This window comes from Calonectris borealis, chromosome 22 (assembly GCF_964195595.1).
Source record: "Calonectris borealis chromosome 22, bCalBor7.hap1.2, whole genome shotgun sequence".
Classification (NCBI taxonomy): domain Eukaryota; kingdom Metazoa; phylum Chordata; class Aves; order Procellariiformes; family Procellariidae; genus Calonectris; species Calonectris borealis.
The window spans coordinates 3,699,682-3,722,081 of NC_134333.1; the positions used below are offsets into that span (position 1 = coordinate 3,699,682).

The 22,400-nt window shown below is 57.1% G+C and overlaps 1 protein-coding gene and 2 gene segments (V, D, J or C); 1 reads left to right on the forward strand and 2 right to left on the reverse strand.

Moving 5' to 3' along the window:
• Positions 1 to 1,196: 1,196 nt before the first annotated feature.
• Positions 1,197 to 2,388, reverse strand: LOC142091699 (T cell receptor alpha variable 4-like; the record flags this gene model as incomplete). The annotated part of the segment is given in 2 exon segments: positions 1,197 to 1,492; positions 2,337 to 2,388. Coding segments are annotated over 2 exon segments (348 nt in total), but the record flags the coding sequence as incomplete, so codon positions are not given.
• A 4,113-nt stretch (positions 2,389 to 6,501) lies between these two features.
• LOC142091775 (T cell receptor alpha variable 4-like) lies at positions 6,502 to 7,738 on the reverse strand (the record flags this gene model as incomplete). The annotated part of the segment is given in 2 exon segments: positions 6,502 to 6,842; positions 7,687 to 7,738. Coding segments are annotated over 2 exon segments (393 nt in total), but the record flags the coding sequence as incomplete, so codon positions are not given.
• A 3,285-nt stretch (positions 7,739 to 11,023) lies between these two features.
• LOC142091640 (feather keratin Cos2-3-like) lies at positions 11,024 to 11,510 on the forward strand. Its single transcript, XM_075171042.1, has one exon. It carries the CDS (start codon positions 11,199 to 11,201, stop codon positions 11,502 to 11,504), a length of 306 nt encoding a protein of 101 aa, XP_075027143.1. The 5' UTR covers positions 11,024 to 11,198; the 3' UTR covers positions 11,505 to 11,510.
• The last annotated feature ends 10,890 nt before the right edge of the window (positions 11,511 to 22,400 follow it).

Here is a 22,400-nt window from a genome sequence, read left to right on the forward strand (position 1 = left end):
GATTGACAGCCGGCTGAACATGAGCCAGCAGTGTGCTCAGGTGGCCAAGAAGGCCAACGGCATCCTGGCCTGTATTAGAAATAGTGTGGCCAGCAGGACTAGGGAGGTGATCCTGCCCCTGTACTCAGCACTGGTGAGGCCGCACCTTGAATACTGTGTTCAGTTTTGGGCCCCTCACTACAAGAACGACATTGAGGAGGTAGAAAAGTTGGGAATGAAGGAGTGAAGTTGAGCCTGGGAAGAAGGAGGAATTGGGCGACGATTTCTTATTTCTGTTGTTGTTTCTCATTACCCTACTCTATTTTGGATTATTATCGCTCCTCCTCCTTCTCTTTTACTTTATTATATTTCAGTTATTAAACTGTCTTCCTCTCAAACCACGAGTTTACTCAGTTTTACCCTTCCGATTCTCTCCCCCATCCCAGCGGAGGGGGGGCAGTGAGCGAGCGGCTGTGTAGTATTGAGATGCTGGCTGGGGTTACACCACGACCCTCAGTCTCTTTACAAGGTTACCAGCCAGAAACCACCTCTGGTTGTGGTTTCAAAGCCAGGGCTTGTATTAGCCCTGTACCAGTTGGGTCTCTCTGCTCTAACAGGGCCTGGCTATGTTCGTGGGGTGAAAGCGATCCCCAGCCCCTGCCCGTTGCGCAGCAGCAGTGGCCGGTCCCTGCGGCAGGACCGAGGGCTGCCCGGCTGCCCGGGGGCAGGAGGATCTCTGCTGCCCGCCTCCCTCTGCAGAGCAGAAAGGCGCTGCTCCCGGCCGGGAGCCCGCGGGGCCGGCGGCTGCAGTCGCTCCTTCCCGGGCACCGCCGGACACCGCCACCGCTCCGGTCGCCTTTCCTCCCCGCCGCCGCCGCCGCTGTCGCAGGGGATTTCTGTCCGCGTCCCGGTGGGAGTGCGGGGGTGAGCGGGGTGCGGGGCGGGAGAAGGTTTCTGCCCGGGGGCGGCTCCGGATCCGCCACGGGAGGAGCTCCCGGGGCTGCGGGGCGCGGGGTGCGGGGACTTCTCGGGCCCGGTGCCGGGGCCGGGGCCGGTGGGGCGGGGGAACCGCCCCGGGGCGGGGCGGGGCGGCCCCGGCGGGCGGAGCGGCAGCGCCCCCTGGCGGGCCCGCCCGGGGCTGTCCCCCCGCCCCCGACACACCCGCCCGGCCCCGCCCGCGGCGGTTCGTGCCCGGCCGCAGCCCCGGCTCCTCTCCCCGTGTCTCCCACGGCGCAGTAATACACCGCCGCGTCCCCGCGCCGGGGCCGGGCGAGCCACAGGGCGCTGGACCGGCGGTCTGCCGCCACCGACAGCCGCCCCGGCGGCTCCTGCACCTCCTTGGACCCTTTAACACCTCTCACGAGGAATTCGGGGCCTCGGCCCGGGAGCTGACGGTACCAGTAGATGTACTCGCTGGTCTGTATGTTGGGGTGTGAGCAGTTGATGGCGATGCCGGTGCCCTCGGTGGTCTCTGCCGACGGCTCCTGCTGCACCTGGGCTCTGCCTGCAGCCACTGCCGAGAAAGAAGAAGGAAAGGCCAAAGATCACCCAAGATCGCCCAGCTCTCATGGCTCTTTTCCCAGAGAAACCGTCAGGAAGAGCGGCAGTGAGACAGAGCCAGACTGGAAGGGATGGGGACGTGTGCCCATCCACAGGGATGGAGAGTGATCCTGGTGTGGGTGTGTGGAGGAAGGGGAAAACTCTGGGGAGGGATTTGGAATTGGTGCATGCAGAGATGGGATGAAAGTCAAGTGCATGGATGGATGGGTGGCGAGAGGGAGAGGAATCAGGGGAGTTGAGTGTGTTACAGTGAAGGAAGGAGGGCTGAATTCAGAAGAAGAAGAAATGCTGAATGCACAGGGGGATGAGAGGATGTATAGAATAACGGCATGGTGCAGGAAAGCAAACGTGCTTACAGGTATGAAGGAAGCAGAGGGAGAGATGAGAGAGGGATCTCAGATTATGAAGAGGGGTTAGGGATGGTGGATGCCTGGAGAGAGTGGTCAAAAGATGGGTGGATAAATGGAGGAAGAGCAGACAGGGAGAGGGGTTGTTACAGTGAAGGACAGAGGGCTATATTCAGGGCAATAAGAACCACTGAATGCACAGGGGAAGGAGAGGGGGCATGGAAAAGCAGGGATACGTGCAAGAAGGCTCGTACCGACAGAGAGGATGGAAAAATAGGGAGACCAGGAAGAGGGGACTCGGCGGGTTTGGAAAGGGGGACGAGAGATGGCAGAGAGGCAGGGAGGGGGAAAGAGACGTCGAAGAAGGAGAGGGAAGAGCTGGCGCTGGGCTCCCGGGGGAGCAGCCCGGGCACAGCCCCGGCCCCATCCACCACCGCCAGCCCCGCGCACCCAGGAGCACCGCGGCCAGCCCCGCCAGCCCTGCGCCCCGGCACCGCCGCATCCCGCCGCTCCGCCGCCCGCGCCTCGCTGCCCCCCGCCAGCCCCGGCTCTCTGCTCCGGCCGCGGCGCCTCCTCTCCGCCGCCGCCAGCTCCGCCCCGGGGCTGAGCTCTGCGCCGGCGCCGCTCGGGGTCTCGCCCGGGCTGAGAGGGCTCGGTGGCTCTGCAGGGGCACAAGTTGCTCTCCCGGGGAATGGGCTCTCCCCTCCTCCAGCAAGGACTCCCCAGCACCCGCACCTCGGCCACGGGGACGCCGGTGCGCTGGGAGGAGCCAAAGGGGAGGGGGAACGGCGCAGCAACAACGCACGGCAGGAAGTTTTGGAAGTTGAGTACGTGCTATTTTGACAGCACTCTCAGTTTCTCGAAATGTCTCATTGGAAAATCGGGCATTTAAAAGTCGATCTGGAAGGAAAAGCACGGGGTTCTGCTGGATGCTCTCATCCATCAAGAGAAAAGGGAAAGTCTCCAGAGAATGCAATGACGGTGTCGACTGTCAGGCAAAAATGCAGGAAGAACCAAGAGCTGAAGGGCAGTTCTCGGGGCAAGGAGGGTGAGCAGGGGAGGAGGTTGTGGGAGCAGGGGAGGTGGAACAAGGGGAGAAGCTGAACGTGTAAGAGGAGAAATCAGAGCTGCTGGGAGAGATGGGATCTGGGAGAGAAACAGCACCTTTCTGGAGTCAGATGGATCCTTCCTCCCTCTCAAATGCAGAGATTTCCAGGCTACCTGGTGCACCTCCATGAACACCAAGGCCAGAGCTTGGCTAGCCCTGTGCCCCAGCCAGGGGCAGAGGTGTCAGGTCCCTCCCTTGGATGGCCCCTTGCACTCCACAAGAGCTGCAGGAGTGTCCAAGGTTGTGCATGGGGAGGTGGCAGCTCAGATCTCTGTGACAAGAGGTACCTGCCACTGCAATGGGCTTAGCTGTGCCAAGCAACCCAGAGTCCCTTCCCAGATTAAATAGGTCTCCCCTTGACCCCCAAAGCAGCCCAGAGCCAGCCCCATGCACCCAGGAGCACCACGGCCAACCCTGCCAGCCCTGCACCCTGGCACTGTCATATTCCACTGCTCTGCCTTGGCCGCTCAGGGTCTCACCCGGGCTAAGAGTGCTCAGTGCCTCTGCATGGGCAGATCATTGTCTCCCCGTGCTACAGCAAGGACACCTCAGCAAGAATAAGGATGCACTGTGCCAGGTGCAGCCTGGGACAGCTGCAGGGCCTTAACCCAAGAGATGGAGCAGCTTCCCAGAGCTGTCTCAAGCTCAGGGGCTGGAAACAGCAGCCACTGGTGTCCTGTGGATGGGAGTGAGGAGGCTGAGAGCCTCCCTTCAGCTGCCTCTCGGTAGTCAGAGCATAGAATCATTAAGGTTGGAAAAGACCTCTAAGATCATCGAGTCCAACTGTCAACCCAACCCCACCATGCCCACTAAACCATGTCCCTAAGTGCCTCATCTACACGTCTTTTAAATACTTCCAGGGATGGTGACTCAACCGCTTCCCTGGGCAGCCTGTTCCAAGGCTTGACCACTCTTTCAGTAAAGAAATTTTTCCTAATGTCCAATCTAAACCTCCCTTGGCGCAACTTGAGGCCATTTCCTCTCGTCCTATCGCTCGTTACTTGGCAGAAGAGACCAACACCCACCTCACTATAACCTCCTTTCAGGTAGTTGTAGAGCATGATGAGGTCTCCCCTCAGCCTCCTCTTCTCCAGGCTAAACAGTCCCAGTTCCCTCAGCCGCTCCTCATAAGACTTGTTCTCCAGACCCTTCATCAGCTTCGTTGCCCTTCTCTGGACACGCTCCAGCACCTCCATGTCCTTCTTGTAGTGAGGGGACCAAAACTGAAAGTTCTATTGAGGCAAAAAGGGTGTCAGGAGAAAGGTGCCCATGGGTGTGCAGGGTTCAGGGAGGGCAGGGGTGGTGGGGACTCACAGAGTCAGAATGTAGGTGAGAAGGGACTTCCCTTCTCCAAGACGGGCAGGCCCACTTCTCTCAGCCTCTCATCGCATTGCCAGCCCTCTATCCACCTTGGTGGCCTTTGTGGGGCTCGCTTCAGTCTGTCAATATCCTTCTTGGACCAGGGAGCCCAGCCTGGATGCAGTACTCCAGATGTGGTCTTACAAGGGCCAGAGGGGCAGGGTCACTTTCCTGGACCTGCTGGCAACACTTTGACTAACACCGCTCAGGATGTATTTTACTGCAAGGGCTCACTGTGGTCTCATGTTCAGCTGGGTGTCCTAAAACCGCACATCCTTTTCTGTGGATCTGCTTCCTAGCAGCCAGCACCCGCTGCATGACTGCATGGGCTGGTTCCGCCATCAGATGCAAAACCTTGCTGTTGCTCTTTTGCACCTTCATGAGGTTCCAGTCAGCCCATTTCTTCATGGTCACAACTCTTGGAGCCTGGTAGTCCAGCCAATTTTCCATCCACCTTATCAGGCTCTTTATGAACCCATTCATCACCAGTTTGTTCCTAAAGGAAGTGCGGGAGAGGGTGTCAAACGTCCTTCTGAACTCCGGGTATACAGATCCGCTGCCCTTCCCTTCTCCACAGTGCCCATTACCTCCTGAGAAAGCAATGAGGTTGGCCCTCAGGTACACTAGAGCCTCAGCTCAGCAGCAGCTCCATGGAGAGGGGAATCAGCCCTGCCTGAGATCTCCCAGAAGAACTCCCTGGCAGTGACCTCACCGCGGTCACTAAAGGGAAGGGGGGAAGCCCTCGACTACACTGTCTCCAAGCTAGACCTGGGCCAAGGCAGACAGACCTTCAGGAGGGGAGATGTGCTAAAGAACTTTCCACAGCCCTTGTTGGAAAGAGGGTCTCTTCTGGACACCCCTGTGGAAGAGCAGCAGTCTTTGGGAGGTGCGGTCTCAAATCCAGTGCCCCTTCCCTCCCAGGGGCTGCTGCTGGGCACTCAGACCGAGATTCCAAGGCAGGGTACGAAGGTCCTTGTAGGTGGAAGACCAAAGCAGTCATCATTTTGCTGGCTTTCCCCATGCAAACCAAAGGCTCTGTCCTTCCACTCAGAGCACAATGATACCAAGCTCTGTGTCCTTTCATTCAGTACCTGCTTGATCCAAGGTACCATATGACGTCAAGGTACCATATGACGTCATGCTCACTGTATGAACTAGGAGGCGTGGTCTGGGAAGCAGCGATCGCTGCTTGGGGACTGGCTGGGCATCAGTTGGCAGGTGGTGAGCAATTGCTTCGTGCACCACTTGCTTTGTATATTCTATTATTATTATTATTATTATTACTACTACTGTTCCTCCTCCTCCTCCTCCTCTTTTACTTTATTTTATTTCAGTTATTAAACTATCTTTCTCTCAACGCACGCGTTTTCTCTGTTTTACCCTCCCTGTTCTCCCCCATCCCAGCGGAGGGAGGGCAGTGAGCGAGCGGCTGTGTGGTGTTCAGTTGCTGGCTGGGGTTACACCACGACCCTCAGTCTCTTTACAAGGTTACCAGCCAGAAACCACCTCTGGTTGTGGTTTCAAAGCCAGGGCTTGTATTAGCCCTGTACCAGTTGGGTCTCTCTGCTCTAACAGGGCCTGGCTATGTTCGTGGGGTGAAAGCGATCCCCAGCCCCTGCCCGTTGCGCAGCAGCAGTGGCCGGTCCCTGCGGCAGGACCGAGGGCTGCCCGGCTGCCCGGGGGCAGGAGGATCTCTGCTGCCCGCCTCCCTCTGCAGAGCAGAAAGGCGCTGCTCCCGGCCGGGAGCCCGCGGGGCCGGCGGCTGCAGTCGCTCCTTCCCGGGCACCGCCGGACACCGCCACCGCTCCGGCCGCCATTCCTCCCCGCCGCCGCCGCCGCCGCTGTCGCGGGGGATTTCTGTCCGCGTCCCGGTGGGAGTGCGGGGGTGAGCGGGGTGCGGGGCGGGAGAAGGTTTCTGCCCGGGGGCGGCTCCGGATCCGCCACGGGAGGAGCTCCCGGGGCTGCGGAGCGCGGGGTGCGGGGACTTCTCGGGCCCGGTGCCGGGGCCGGTGCCGGTGGGGCGGGGGAACCGCCCCGGGGTGGGGCGGGGCGGGGCGGGGCGGGGCGACACCGGCGGGCGGAGCGGCAGCGCCCCCTGGCGGGCTCGCCCGGGGCTGTCCCCCCGCCCCCGACACACCCGCCCGGCCCCGCCCGCGGCGGTTCGTGCCCGGCCGCAGCCCCGGCTCCTCTCCCCGTGTCTCCCACGGCGCAGTAATACACCGCCGCGTCCCCGCGCCGGGGCCGGGCGAGCCACAGGGCGCTGGACCGGCGGTCTGCCGCCACCGACAGCCGCCCCGGCGGCTCCTGCACCTCCTTGGACCCTTTAAAACTGCTCATGAGGAGTTCGGGGCGTCGGCCCGGGAGCTGACGGTACCAGTAGATGAAGTCGTAAGACTTTATGTTGGGGTGTGAGCAGTTGATGGTGATGCCGGCACCCTCGGTGGTCTCTGCCGACGGCTCCTGCTGCACCTGGGCTCTGCCCGCAGCCACTGCCGAGAAAGGAGAAGGAAAGGCCAAAGATCACCAAAGATCGCCCAGCTCTGATGGCTCTTTTCCCAGAGAAACCGTCAGGAAGAGCGGCAGTGAGACAGAGCCAGACTGGAGCGGATGGGGACGTGTGCCCATCCACAGGGATGGAGAGTGATCCTGGTGTGGGTGTGTGGAGCAAGGGGAGAAGTCTGAGGGGGAATTTGGAATTGGTGCATGCAGAGATAGAATGAAAGTCAGGTGCATGGATGGATGGGTGGCGAGAGGGAGAGGAATCAGGGGAGTTGAGTGTGTTACAGTGAAGGAAGGAGGGCTGAATTCAGAAGACGAATAAATGCTGAATGCACAGGGGGATGAGAGGATGTATAGAATAACGGCATGGTGCAGGAAAGCAAACGTGCCTACAGGTATGAAGGAAGCAGAGGGAGAGATGGGAGAGGGGTCTCAGAGTAGGAAGAGGGGTTAGGGATGGTAGATGCCTGGAGAGACGGGTCAAAAGATACGTGGATGAAGAGAGGAAGAGGAGACAGGGAGAGGGGTTGTTACAGTGAAGGACAGAGGGCTATATTCAGGGCAGTAAGAACTGCGGAATGCACAGGGGAAGGAGAGGGGGCATGGAAAAGCAGGGATACGTGCAAGAAGGCTCGTACCGACAGAGATGATGGAAAAATAGGGAGACCAGGAAGAGGGGACTCGGCGGGTTTGGAAAGGGGGACGAGAGATGGCAGAGAGGCAGGGAGGGGGAAAGAGACGTCGAAGAAGGAGAGGGAAGAGCTGGCGCTGGGCTCCCGGGAGAACAGTCCGGGCACAGCCCCGGCCCCATCCACCACCGCCAGCCCCGCGCACCCAGGAGCACCGCGGCCAGCCCCGCCAGCCCTGCGCCCCGGCACCGCCGCATCCCGCCGCTCCGCCGCCCGCGCCTCGCTGCCCCCCGCCAGCCCCGGCTCTCTGCTCCGGCCGCGGCGCCTCCTCTCCGCCGCCTCCTCTCCTCTCCGCCGCCGCCAGCTCCGCCCCGGGGCTGAGCCCTGCGCCGGCGCCGCTCGGGGTCTCGCCCGGGCTGAGAGGGCTCGGTGGCTCTGCAGGGGCACAAGTTGCTCTCACGGGGAATGGGCTCCCCCCTCCTCCAGCAAGGACTCCCCAGCAAGGATAAGGCTGCACAGCGCCGGGGGCAGCCCGGGGCGGCAGCAGGGCCCTGCCCCAGGAGATGGACCAGCTTCCCAGAGCTGTCTCCCAGCTCAGGGGCTGGAAACAGCAGCCACTGGTGTCCTGCGGGTGGGAGTGAGGAGGGTGGGAGCCTCCCTTCAGCTGCCCCTCTGCAGTCCCAGCACCATGCCTAAAAGTTGAGTTGAGGCAAAGGGGGTGTGAGGACACACGTGCCCATGGGCGTGCAGGGCTCAGGGAGGGCAGGGGTGGTGGGGACTCACAGAGTCAGAATGCAGGTGAGAAGGGACCTCCAGAGGTCATCTAGATCACCGCCCTGCTCAGAACAGATCCCATTAGATCAGGTTGCTCAAGGTCACATTCAGTCCAGCCTTGAACACCTCTCAGGATGGAGATTGCACAGCCTTGCTGGGAAACACGTTCCTTTTCTCCTTATTTCTTCTAGCCTATTGTCTCGTCTGAACAAGTAGTTGTAGAAAGCAAGAAGGTCTCCCCTGAGCCTTCCGTTCTCCAAGACGGGCAGGCCCAGTTCTCTCAGCCTCTCATCACATTGCCAGCCCTCTATCCACCTTGGTGGCCTTTGTGGGGCTCGCTTCACTCTGTCAATATCCTTCTTGGACCAGGGAGCCCAGCCTGGATGCAGTACTCCAGATGTGGTCTCACAAGGGCCAGAGGGGCAGGGTCACTTTCCTGGACCTGCTGGCAACACTTTGACTAACACAGCTCAGGATGTATTTTACTGCAAGGGCTCACTGTGGTCTCATGTTCAGCTGGGTGTCCTAAAACCACACATCCTTTTCTGTGGATCTGCTTCCTAGCAGCCAGCACCCAGCCTGCATGACTGCATGGGCTGGTTCCGCCATCAGATGCAAAACCTTTCTGTTGCTCTTTTGAACTTTCATGAGGTTCCAGTCAGCCCATTTCTTCATGGTCACAACTCTTGGAGCCTGGTAGTCCAACCAATTTTCCATCCACCTTATCAGGCTCTTTATGAACCCATTCATCACCAGTTTGTTCCTAAAGGAAGTGCGGGAGAGGGTGTCAAACGTCCTTCTGAACTCCGGGTATACACATCCCCTGCCCTTCCCTTCTCCACAGTGCCCATTACCTCCTGAGAAAGCAATGAGGTTGGCCCTCAGGTACACTAGAGCCTCAGCTCAGCAGCAGCTCCATGGAGAAGGGAATCAGCCCTGCCTGAGATCTCCCAGAAGAACTCCCTGGCAGTGATCTCACCGCATCACTAAAGGGAAGGGATGAAGCCCTCGACTGCACTGCCTCCAAGCTGGACCTGAGCCCAGGCAGACAAACATTGTTGGAAAGAGAGTCTCTTCTGGGGACCCAGCCACAGGGTCTGACCCTTCTACACAGAGCACAGTGACGTCAGGCTCTGGGTTCCTTTCGTTCAGTCCCTGTTCGGTCCAAGGGCTCAGCCCCTGCCTGACACAGCATCACACCGATGAGCAGCACAAGTACATTTGGCATTGGCTTGGACACGAGGCAGGTGTGTGTCCCACCCCAACACTGTGTTGGAAGCAGATCCGCTCAGGGATGGCCAGCACATGGTCGGCAAGATTCCTCAGCCTTTCTCCTTGCCCATAAAGCAAAGCCCATCCCTCTGAACTCTCTATCGATGGAGAGAGCAGCTGTGTCCTGGCCTGGAGAGGCAAGAGGGGGGACTGCCAGCCATGCTGGGGCACTCCCAGTATTGTTACACTGAACTAAAGAAAGGATCTAAGATGGAGTGAAACCATCCTTGTTGTGGCCTGAAATCATCATCAGCGGAGTGTGAGCTCTGCAGGGGCAGGAAAAGGAGGGCTCAGGAGGCAGGAGCTGCATTTCAGGGCCTCTCCCTGGACAGATCTCTAGCAGGCTGGTGCCATCACCTTTCAGCTGCACTCAGGCTCCTCCTGACCCTGGGAACCTGCTGCTCTGTGGTGCTCATGGAGAGAGCAGTGGAGAGGGTCCTCAGTATGAGCAGCACATTCCCTCGTGATGAGGGCACACAAGGACACACACACGCTCATGCACATCGGTGTAGAGTCATGCACAAGTTTGTGCTCCCATGTGCATTCACACAATCCCAGACAGAAACACACAACAACCAACTGTGGACTCTGCTGAGGACAGCCGGGGACAACCACAGCAGGGCTGGAGCATTCTGGGATAGGACAAGGCCCCAGGCATGCCCATGGCGTTTTTTGTGTGCTCACAGACTGCACAGAGAGGGGATGAGTCAAAACAGGCCAGTAATTTTTCCTGCGGGCAGTGTTAGACAGGATGGGGTCAAAACCTAGGAGCACAATGCACACCTGGGGAGGCAACAACAAGTGACCATGGGGGTGAGCTGAGGAGGGAGGGAAAGACAAGGACATGGCACATCCTCATGCACGGGAGCCCATGGTGTGCAGCTGAGGATTGCTGGAGCTTCTTCCTGAGAATGGCACTTCAAACAGCCCCAACAGAGTGACCCAGGCTGACGTCACTTCTCTGCTCTGGACCCGTCCAGCACTAGAGCTGAGTCTTCTGCCTGCACTGCTGCATTTGTGCCCTCGAAATCCTGGGGCCTTTCATCTCAACACTCAGGAGAAGCCTTCATTGGGGAACGGGCACGGCACAAACCTGGAAATGAAAAGGCAGCAGTGTTGGAAACCAAAGCACAGCCCATATCATCAGCTGCGATGGTTTGCATTCAGGATGAGCTTGTCAGAGAATTGTTACTTCTGCAAAGGGCCTCTGGTCCTGCGGCAGTGAAGGGCAGGTATAAAAGCCAGTCCAGGTCCCTGCTCTCTCATCCCCTTCTCTTGTTGCCTCCTCCTCAGGCAGCAGGTGAGTCTGAAGCCCCTTCTCCTCCTCTTCCAAAGTGAGACGGACATTTCAGTTGATACTGGCTCTGTCCTGTGCTGGGGTTTGGAACTTCTCATCATGAGAGAGGGAAGCGGGGAGAAGGTCTGCTTAGAGAGAGGCTGGGATGTGTCTGAGGGGGCTTTTGGTTTACGAATTAGGAGGAAGCCTCTCCAGGCCAGGCTGCTCTTTGTAGGATGATAAAGACCGTGTCGCTCCTGGCACAACATCCCTCTTCCCACTCAGTAATGTTCTTGGGTCCTTTCTGACAGGGAAACCAGGCTGCTCCTCACCCACCCTTGTGCTCTGCTTCCTCCCTGTCCTCTCTCCCAGGTGCACCTCCGGACCCTTAGAGAATGTCCTGCTACGACCAGTGCCTGCCATGCCGGCCCTGTGGCCCGACCCCGCTGGCCAACAGCTGCAATGAGCCCTGTGTCAGGCAGTGCCAGAACTCCACCGTCGTGATCCAGCCCTCCCCCGTGGTGGTGACCCTGCCCGGCCCCATCCTCAGCTCCTTCCCGCAGAACACCGTTGTGGGATCCTCCACCTCTGCTGCTGTTGGCAGCATCCTCAGCTGTGATGGAGTGCCCATCACCTCTGGGTGCTGTGACCTCTCTGGCATTTCCAGCCGCTACTGTGGCAGAAGGTGCCTCCCCTGCTGAAGATGCTGGGAAGCCCCAGGGAGACACCTTGAGGAACTAGAACACGGTGCTGGGCAGAGGATTGATCTTCTGGATTTGTTTTCAGCATATCTGACCGACCTTGCCTTCCTCTCCCTTTTCTTTGTTTGCTTGGGATCCCATTGGCTACAAGGTGCCACCAAGGCCAGCCTGGTGGGGTCCATCTGGCTTCTCTCTCTCTATGGGGCAGGCAGATGGGCATCATGCAGGAACATCTCCATGGCCAAGGACCGCAGACTCTTGGCTGCCTCTGGGGATCCTTGCACTGCTGATCTCACTTGGAGTGAGTTTGTTTCCCTCTTTTGACTCATTAAAGTTCTGCTGCATTCAAGCCTGTCCTCCATGTGGTCCTTCCCTCTGCGGACACTCCCCAAGTTGCCAAAGGAGAAGGGTGTTGCTCTGGGGTGGAAGGGGATGAGGGCACAACACGACCCTTCTCCAATCACAGAGGAATGGGAGGTTGGGACCCCCTGCAGTGGCTCCTCTTTTGGGGACCATCCCTTGGAGCTGAGGAAGTCATCCCTGGCTGCTCTGCTGCCAGGGACCATCAAGCCTTGCCTTGTTGTGTCTTTGCCCACAAATGCCCAGAGCGGCGGGAGGCCCTGAGGGCTCAGCAGCCCCATGAGCTCTTGAGGAAGGGAGTTCCTCTTGCTATGGCCAGAACTGTGCTGGGGTGGTGGGGGATGGGTGAGGGGCCCCAGAAGATGGTTTGCTTTGCAGAATGGCAAGAGCGCTAAATCAGGGAAGAGCCCTTGGGATGGCCCATAGCTGATATTCCACCTTCGTCTCCTCTCCACCACCTAATCTAGGGCCCACGGCCAGCAGGCATGGGCAGGATTCGCAGCGAAAAGTCACCCATGCCGCTGAATGCATCAAGGCTGGAAAATGGAGCTAAGCATGTGGGAGTTGAGGGCAGGCAGCACAGAAATGGGGACAGTGAAACGGTGTCTTTCTGAGGGAGATCCAGTTGCTCTGATACAGAGCGTGCAGGAGAACGTGAAGATCAGCAGGGACGAGGGAACTGGGTGCACTTCCCAAGGGAGCTGCAGCTGGGCTCAGAGCTCTTGACTGCTTCATTGGTCCCCCGAGAATTTGTGCTCAGGAATTGGCTGGTACTCGGGGGGGAGAAGCATCTTTTACGTGTAAATCTCATCCCTTTTGATCAGTGGAAATGTCTCTGGGCAGCCACTATGGTCTCCTATCTTATTTCCTGCCATGAAAATCCAGATGTCTTGACAAAAGTGTACAAGTGGAAGAACGGAGAACCCCATACCAATGTCCTCCACCCAGAGGGAATTATGGCTAATGACACATGTCTCAGAACGACTGAAGGCCAAAACTTCATAAAGGCCTTTCCCTTGCATATCTGAATTCTTTTTTCCCAAATCATGCTATTAATAACCATCGTCTGCAGCAGCACAGTTGGACTTCCTAACCCCACCACAGTAAACCATGGAATAAGCAGAAGGTCCTTCTTAATGATGATAGCATCTGCAATTATCCTTGTTGTAGACAGACGGATGGCATTTCTTCTGACAGAGGAGTGAGCCCTTTTGCCAAAGCACTGCCAAAGTGCTGCTACGGGCTCTTGGCATGATCCCTGGTTTGCCTGCCTGACAAAAATGATCTTGGAAAGGTAGGAAAAGGGCATAGGATCCATGCGGGTTTTAGAACTCAAACTAAGGGCATTGTTGCCAGAGGTTCTTTTTTTTTTATGGTGATTTAAACCATGGACTGAGAGCGCTGCGGCTGTTCTTTACACCACTCTTACTCCCCTGCTGAACCCCTTGATTTACACCCTAAGAAAGAAGCATGTGAAAGCTGCTGGTATTTGTTCATGTGAAATGAACTTCTGGCCTGGTGGTAGTGTTTGGCAGTAGAAATGATGACTACATCTGTTTCCATTTGAAGAAAATGCTCTAAAAGCATGAGTGACCCAAATGGGGTAATCCTTCCATGGACGGGATCTGCACAGTGTGCGGTGCCCTGGCGAGGGGGCAACACATTGTACTGTGCTGTGGGAGTGACTGAGCACTGGCATAGGTTGCCCAGGGAGGTTGCCAAGTCTCCTTCCTTAGAGATACTCAAAAACCACCTAGACGGACTGGTGGGCAACTGGCCCTAGATGGTCCTGCTTGAGCAGGGGCGTTGGACCAGATGACCTCCAGTGGTCCCCTCCAACCTTGAACGTTCTGTCATTCTCTCGGTCTGTGAGAGCAGCTGATGTAGAGTAGCTCAGGGTTCCCAGCATCTGAAGGGATGGAACGTTATCTATGCTCTCCTCTCTTTCTTTCTAGACTTAGCGCTTATAAATGGCATTTTAAGGATTGCTTTGTAGAGGCTGAGTGCCTTTCTTACTGGTATAATTTCTGGTGTCCCAGCCTCCGTGTTTGCAGCCTGTGGGCAGTCTGGCTTGTCCCAGGCAAACCACCGCACTGCTGTGTGAATACATCAGAGGGGCACCGTTCCCTTTAGAGAGCTGGGGCTGGTCCCACACCCCCACGTCTCTCTTAGGGAGATTGCTTAGGACAGTTGGGTGCATCTAAGGCTGGAGGAGTTTTTTCAGTTGTAATGTGGGGATTCTTTCTGGCTGCAGCAATATGGATGTCCTCGAGGTTTTACGTTATCCCTGACCTACAGACTTGGGACGTGGAGAGGTTCAGTGTCTGGAAATGCCATGGTAGCTTCAACTCTGCTGTGGTTTCTCTCTTTTCTAGTGAGAAAACAGCTGACTGAACCAGTGTCAAGCTCTTGAGCTCACTACAGCGGATGGTGTGTGATTCATTGCCTTAACTGTGGGGTCTGAAGGACTTGCCTAGAGTTATGCTGAGATGCTGAGAGCGGGCATTGAGCGTGCTGGTTCTCAGTGGGGGGTGTGTACGTTCATGCTCACATACATGTTCCTCTGGCTGTGCTCATGTGTGCATTCATACATAGGCATGTCTGTATGTGTGTGCGCGCGTGTGCCTGAGGTACTGCACATGCAAGCGTGAGTGTGCACAAATGTTGCACGTGTGTGTTTGGTCACGTCTGTTCATGAATGTGTATGTTTTATCACATGCATGTGACTTCATGCAGGTGAGCATGGATGGGTGTGACATTGGTCAGCATATATGAAAGTGTGTGGGCATACGCGTCTGCAGATATGTGCTTTTATCTGTGTGCATCTCTGTACATGAGCGTGCATGAAATCTGTTTGCAAATACATGCGTGCTAGGACTATGCATACGTGTAAGCATGAGTGCTTGAATATCTGTGCATCCATGTTGGTATGGGGGGGTGGTGGTGCCTGTGTCTGCACATGGGCTCCTTTGGGAACGTGTGTGCACACCTCTTTATGAGTGCACACGTCTGAGTTACTCTTTGGGTGTGTGCAAGCTCGGGTGTGTGGTTGTGCCCAGGTGTGTGAGACCGTGTGTGCACACATATCTGTGTGCGTGCCTGTGAGTGCGCATACCTCTGCGTGTGTCTAGGGGTGCATGTGTGTGCACCCATGAGGGCATGGCAAAGGTCTTGCTAAAGTCAAGGTACACCACAGCCAGTGCCCTCCCCTTCCCCACAGTGCCAGTCCCCTCCTCACAGAAAGCAATGAGGTTGGTGAGGCATGATTTGCCCTCGGTAAACCCAGGTGGGCTGCTCCCAACCCCCTTCTTGCCTTTCATGAGTCAAGCAGTGGCTTCTGAGATTACTTGCTCCATCTTCCTTCCAGGGAGTGAGTAGGGACTGTCCAGTCAGCTCCTTGAACACCCTTGGATGCATCTCAAGTGGTCCCAACTGATAGTAAGAGCTCGTTAATTGTTTCTTCTTCTACCGTGGGTGCTGCTTCATTCCTGTAGAGGAAGGCACAGGGATGTCGTAGGCCTGAGGAGAAGCCATACCAGTAAAAACTGAGGAGAAACAGGTATCGAGTACGTCAGCCTTTTTCCGATCATTTGTCACCAGGTCCTCTTCCTCACCGAGCAATGAGACCCCATCTCATCACATCTTAGCCCTCCGTTTGCTGCCCATAGGCTCGGAGACACCTTTCCTGGTTCCCTTCACCTCCCTTGCTGGTTTCCACTCCAGCTTTGCTTTTTCCTCCACATTGCAGAGGACCATGCCTGTGCTCTGAGGAGGCTCTCCTTGAAGGTTACCCAGCTCTCCTGGGACCCCCTGTGCTGCAGGGCAGTTTCCCATGGCATCCTGCCAAGCAGGTAGGTCCCTGAAGAGACTGAGATGTGCTCTTCTGAAGTCGGGGGCAGTAATCCTCCTGTCTGTCTTGGTCAGTCCTCCGAGGATCTCAAGGCCCACAGTCTCATGGTCACCGCAGGCAAGGCTGCCCTTGAACTTCACATCATCCCACCGTTCTTCCTCATTTGTGAGTAGCAGGTCTAACCGAGCCTCTCTCCTAGTCCATTCATGGATTGCCTGCATTAGAAATTTGTCTTCCCTGTGCCCCAGCCATGTCCTGGTTTGCTTGTGCCCAGCCAGTTTGCTCCTGCAGCAGACACTGGGGTGGCAAAAGTCACCCATGGGTACCAGGGCCTGTGACTGTGGGGCTTTCCCCAGCCGCCTGAAGAAGGCTTCACCTGCCTTCTCTTCTGGAGCAGGAGGTGTGTAGCAGAGAGAGAACCTCCCCTGCCAGTCTGTCCCCAAGGGTGGGCGCAGGGGACAGGGTCTGGGGCCCTGGCTAGCACAGGCGTTGGGAGGTCACTCATGTGACTCTGTGAAGCTTGGAGAGGGTCCGTCTGTAAAGCAGAGGCTGTGCTGGGTGTCCCCCACCCAGCAGAGTGAGGGACAGTGCCTGTCCCCGCGTGGGGAGTTTCTGCAGCAGCTGCTGCTCATGCAGGTGTTTCCCTTGAGGAGCCACCTCTGTGCCCAGGGATTAAAGGACAGAAGAACCCTTTAGGGGAGGAGAGCAGTGCTCCAGGCACAGTTTGGTCATTCCTGGCTGAGCAGACAAAGGACATGTGGTGCCGAACGTGCCCGTCCATTATACCGGAGGAGCAGGAGCAAGCAACCTGCTCCCACGGGAATGTTTAATGTCCCCAGAGATTCCTTGGAACGATGGTCCAGTGGGGTGGATGAGGCACCTGCTGATAGGAGGCTGAGGCTGGGGCTGTCTCCCAGAGAGCAGAGGGGAACGGGGGCCCATGGATGCCCCATGCTGGGAGCTGCCTGGGTCGAGCTTTTCATTGTCTGCGTTTGTTGTGTTTTATCATTGGCCACGCAGACAGGAGAAGGAGAAGGTACAGCAGCTCTTTACATCACCGCCATGGCTGAAGTTCAGGAGGGAAATAACACAATGGAACCAGTTTTCATGTATCCCTGCCTCGAGACAAGACAAACCCAGTTGCTGTCGGGGAGGATGGATGTGCCTCCTGTTCTTAATAGTGGTCAAGATGAACAAATCACTAATACAGAAATGCAAGGCTCACGTGTGTGCAGCTTGTACTTTACCAGAGAGCTGAGCTTTCCCTGCATGTTTACATCACTGACAATAAGAAGACTGCGGCTTCATGTGGTGTGCTATGGGAACATAAACTGCATAAACTGGTGTCTGGAATGGACAGGAAACATTACATCATGGATAGCAGAGTCTCCTCAAGCCTGAGGAGATCAAAACACCACATAGAATCCATTTGGGGAGGGAGGAAGCTTCCTGAGCACAGCCTCATTGCCCATCCCCAGCCTCAGCATCTGCAGTGAAGGGGAAATTCAAATTGTAACTGCTCAGCAATGGTGATTGGTGACCAAGGAATGATCGGTCATGGAGGGCAAGAAGGCCCAACTTCAGAAGGGGTTAAAGGGGCTGGAAGCAGGGATGCCCGAGACAGAAGGACTCCCTGTAAGGGAGTGCAGTTTCCCTTGGTGCTGAGATAAGAAATGGCCCCAGCATTGTCCTGCAGCCCTCCTGGAATGGAGAGCTCAGGAGCCACCTTGGGGCAGGAGAGCTGGATTGAGGGATGGACCCATGGCTGGGCTAAGGCGCCCCATGCAACCGGTCGCGGGATTGGTGCTGATGCAAGTGTATATAAGGGATGTGCCTGTGATGCATCTCTGCAGACCCCTTGAAGAACCACTTATGGCGGTAGGACTCTGCCCAATGCATTGTTCATTAACTTCTTTTTGTAATTATTTAAGCACAAACGTGTGTTTGTTTCACCTTAAGGGGTAACACAAAAATCCCCCTACAGCAGCCTGCTGCAGATCTGGCTTGTCCCAGACACACCGTCCCCTGCTGCTGTGGGAGCTCATCACCACAACACTGCTCCCTGTGTAGGAGCTGCAGATGATCATCGAGCCCTCTAACTCCCCTGAGGAGACTGCAGGGAGCCCGGGGGTTGTAAGGCTTCATTTGTACCTTGGTCTCTTTGCTTATTGGTTAGGAACATGGAGAGCGCCTGGGCCTTTGGCATTGGGGCTGTTCTGTGTGGTTTGCTCTGCCCCTCAGGCACAAACATCGCACTGGGACGGGCTGAACATCTGGAGATAACTGATGGCTTGACTCAAGTCCAGTTTGAGCCTTTACTTATTCAAGAGAGCAAACAAGCCCACAAATCTCTGTCAAAATGCCCTCTAGGGGCCTCTGGGTGGGGCTGGTCAGTGCGTGATGGACCTAATTAGTCCTGGGCTTGCAGGAATTTACTAACACTGAGCCTGAGGGGCTGAGAGCAAGCCCCTGTCATCCTGGTTCCCAGTAGGCTCTGTCCTACAGTCATGGTCACCATCTCCAGAGCCACTGACACCGACCCCTTTCAGAAAGAGGGTCTTGTCCTGCAGATCCCTGGGTGCAGAGGGGAAGCAGCGCTGCCAGGGGACACCTCAGGGCCCCTTCCCCCAAGCTCAGCCTTGCCCAGACACATCCCCTCCCTCCCCTGGGTTGTTGCACAGCCAAGGAAGCTCCCTGCCCCAGGGTGTCTTGCACAGCACAGAGGTACAAGGCACTGTCAGAGACCTCGACTTCCTCCAGCCGCAGGAGGCTGTATTTCCCCGTGGTGTTCAGCAGCGTGGTGAGACGGCCATTGCGCTTGGGGCCAGCTGCTGCATGGTGTGAGATACGCTGTGGGGCTTGGCCTTTCCTCTGCTGGTACCAGAGCAAACCTCGAAAGTCAGAGGTCTGGTATGTGCAGGTTGTTTGGAAGGTGTCTCTCTGCCTCACCGTGACTTGTCCTTCTTGCTGGGTGACGGTGGTCTGCCCCATGGTGCCTGGAAGAAAGTGAAGGTCAGCAGCTCTGCAGGGAAAGGCTCTGGGAAGCAAACCAGGAGTGGATGCAAAGCCCTAGTGGAGAAGGTTCCCTGTCACTTGCCCTGCAGGAAAATCCTGAGGCCTGGGGACAGCCAGGGGAGAGTGGTTCTGGGCAGGAGCTCGGAGCTCTCAGCCCAGCATGGACCCTGAGGAGAGCTGTGCTGTGTCCCTGCTCCTGCTCCTACTGCCCAGAGGACCAGGGAACAGCCTGTCATGCCTGACCTTTGTGTGCTGGGACCAGCAGCCCTCCAGCAGGTTGAGGGGCCCATGGAGTTCCTTCCCCATCGCTGTCATCTCCAAGGGCTCCTGGGTGCCTGAATACATACAAAGCTGAGCTGAATGGTAGAAAGAGGAAGCCCTGGCTGTATTGACAGCCAGCAGAAAACTGGAGGCCATGGCAGACATATGCCAGCCAGGAGGCAGACTGGGGCACCCTATTAATGTCAATGGGATGAAGGCTTTAAAGTCCCGGTAGCAGCATTGACAGGATCTGGTAATTTGTGTTTGGAAAGGGAAAAATGTGGGAGTGCAGCGACAGCTGAGATCTCCTGTAGTGACAGCAGGAGGATCAGAAGAGAGAGAGAGAGAAATGGATTGAAAGGGAAAGAAAAGCAGGAGAAGGGGTCTGAGGTCTCTCTCCTCTTCTCTCCTCTCTCCTTTCCAACAGCAAAGGCGTCTTGAGAGAACCGCTGCAAACCCACAAATGTGAGGTGACATTTCCCAGCGTTTTCCTGTAATTCAGGAGTAGTTCCCCACGTGGTCCTGATAAGGCTGGCGAGGGTTTCCTGGGGGGAAGATGAAGTCTGCATTGATGAAAAGCCAGGACTTACCCAGCCGTTGCCCCAGGAAGGCAGCGAGGACGAGATATCCGAGGGGCATGCCGAGACCAACCTGCCTGTTTGCTGAGCGAGAGAGAGTCAGAAAACGAGAGAACAGAGCTGCCGGAAACGACTCTGCTGGGGGAGCAACGGAAGAAGCGGGGAAGAGAAAGGATCTGTTCTTGCTGTGCCTGAAATGCTCCTTCTGGGTTTCCCCCTCCTCCAGCAGCACCACCTGTGGCTCCCCCAGCCAACGGCAACTGCACATTTCCACAACGGGGGCCCTGGGGGTCTGGGGGCAACAGTCGTGGGAAGGGGCTGTTCCCGGTCAGCTCGCAGTGGAGTCCTCACCTCCCCAGCTAGAATCGCCTGCTCTTCTGCACACCCACTGCCGGGCCATTTGGGAGGTCAGGGCTTTCTTCCCCACTGGGGGTTCACATCTTCCCCTGGGGTCCTCAGCTCTCTGGGGACGTTGTTATTTCTTCTGGGAACAGAAGTCTCTTCTGTTTCTCTCACGTCTCCCCTTTCTTTCCTCAGCTGCCTGGGAACAACGCCCCTGCCCCAAATCCCCCAAAACAGGAGATGAACCCTGCTGTGCAGCAGCCCAGGGTCTCTGGCTGTGTCCTGTTCTGGTGCGAGAGAGGAACCTGGCTCCAGCACTGCTGTTAGATGCCACCAGCCCAGGATGACAAGGAGAACCTACTCCTACTCTGGAGAAAGGGTGAGGGGTCAGCAGGGAACAGGATGAGGAATCAGGGGGTCACCCCCTACTCCCAGGGAGCCCATGGGGCACCCATTGGAGTGCTGCACTGCGAGGGGTGGGGATAGGGCAGCCTGGTCAGCACCCAGAGCTGAAAGGGTGATCCCGTGCCCCAGTCGTGGCAGAGATAACAAACTGTTCATTATCATTAACCTGACCTGAGCAGGCACGGAGCTGTGCGGTGCTGAGCTGTATATATCACTTGGCAAACTGGGCAACGTTGCCACAAACACGTCCTTGTCTTGACCTAGGAGTGAAGCACCCTGCTTTCATACAAATGTCCTTTTGCTCAACAGTAGAAATCAGGAGTGGTTTATTTCCAAGAAAATCCCATGAAAACTTCAAAGACGACAATGCCAGTGAATCTCAGCATGGGCAGGATTTGCATTATGTGCTCAACCCCAGCTTATGCTCCAAAACTCAGGGTTCCCAGCATCTGAAAGGGCATAACGTCATGCATGCTATCCCCCTTGACCTTCTTGTGTTATCCCCAATTAATGGTATTTTAATCAACACTCTGTGGAGCCAGAGTCCCATTCTTAGTGGAATCTATCTACACACATGCTCCACCCTCATTAACCCTCATGTGGTTAAAAAAACCACAATTCCAAATTTCTAGTAGGAATTTCCCCCGTTCCAGATCGTGTCCATTGCCCTTTGCTCTATCTCTGTGCTCAAGCAGAGTTTGGCTCCATCTGGCCCTTCATCCTCAGTCAACTGCTAGAAGGATCAAAATGCTCTCTCTTAAGCTTCTCTTTTGAAGGCTGAAGAAGGCCAGTTCTCTCAGACCCTCCTCATGCCTTGTGTTACAGAAACACAGAATTGGTAAATTTGGAAGGGATCTCTGGAGGTCAGTGGATCTAAACCCTGTCTCCTGGGCCTCAGCTCCAAAGGTTCTGAGTCACGTAAAAAAAGTCTCGACACTGAGCCACTGTGAGGAGCACTTAAGGTACCTGTGACCTTGACATCCCCTTCTCCTGTCGGTGTGGATCTTGAACTCCTGACTCCATTTGATGATTTTGCAAGACTAGCATGAACCTTTGGAAAGCTCCCTGAAAGCCTGTAGCTGCAGGACTCAGTTTTCAATTGGAGATCAGAGCTCTTACAAAGTAAGGAAATGTGAAAAGCCTTCTGGTTGTTCTTTCCTGAGTCAGGTTTTGCATTAGCAACTTAGCACCGACTCCCTGTGTTCACAGAGCAGAGGAAAGCACCTGCTCAGGTTCCCTTGGCTATGCCAGTGGGGCAGGTCAGAAGCCCGAGAAGAGGCCCTGTGTGTTCCACGCCAGCAGTGGCCGGTCCCTGCGGCAGGACCGAGGGCTGCCCGGCTGCCCGGGGGCAGGAGGATCTCTGCTGCCCGCCTCCCTCTGCAGAGCAGAAAGGCGCTGCTCCCGGCCAGGAGCCCGCGGGGCCGGCGGCTGCAGTCGCTCCTTCCCGGGCACCGCCGGACACCGCCGCCGATCCGGTCGCCTTTCCTCCCCGCCGCCGCCGCCGCCACTGTCGCGGGGGATTTCTGTCCGCGTCCCGGTGGGAGTGCGGGGGTGAGCGGGGTGCGGGGCGGGAGAAGGTTTCTGCCCGGGGGCGGCTCCGGATCCGCCACGGGAGGAGCTCCCGGGGCTGCGGGGCGCGGGGTGCGGGGACTTCTAGGGCCCGGTGCCGGGGCCGGGGCCGGTGGGGCGGGGGAACCGCCCCGGGGCGGGGCGGGGCGGGGCGGGGCGGCCCCGGCGGGCGGAGCGGCAGCGCCCCCTGGCGGGCCCGCCCGGGGCTGTCCCCCCGCCCCCGACACACACGCCCGGCCCCGCCCGCGGCGGTTCGTGCCCGGCCGCAGCCCCGGCTCCTCTCCCCGTGTCTCCCACGGCGCAGTAATACACCGCCGCGTCCCCGCGCCGGGGCCGGGCGAGCCACAGGGCGCTGGACCGGCGGTCTGCCGCCACCGACAGCCGCCCCGGCGGCTCCTGCAGTTCCTTGGACCCTTTAAGACCTCTCATGAGGAATTCGGGGCCTCGGCCCGGGAGCTGACGGTACCAGTTGATGAAGTCATAAGACTGTATGTTGGGGTGTGAGCAGTTGATGGC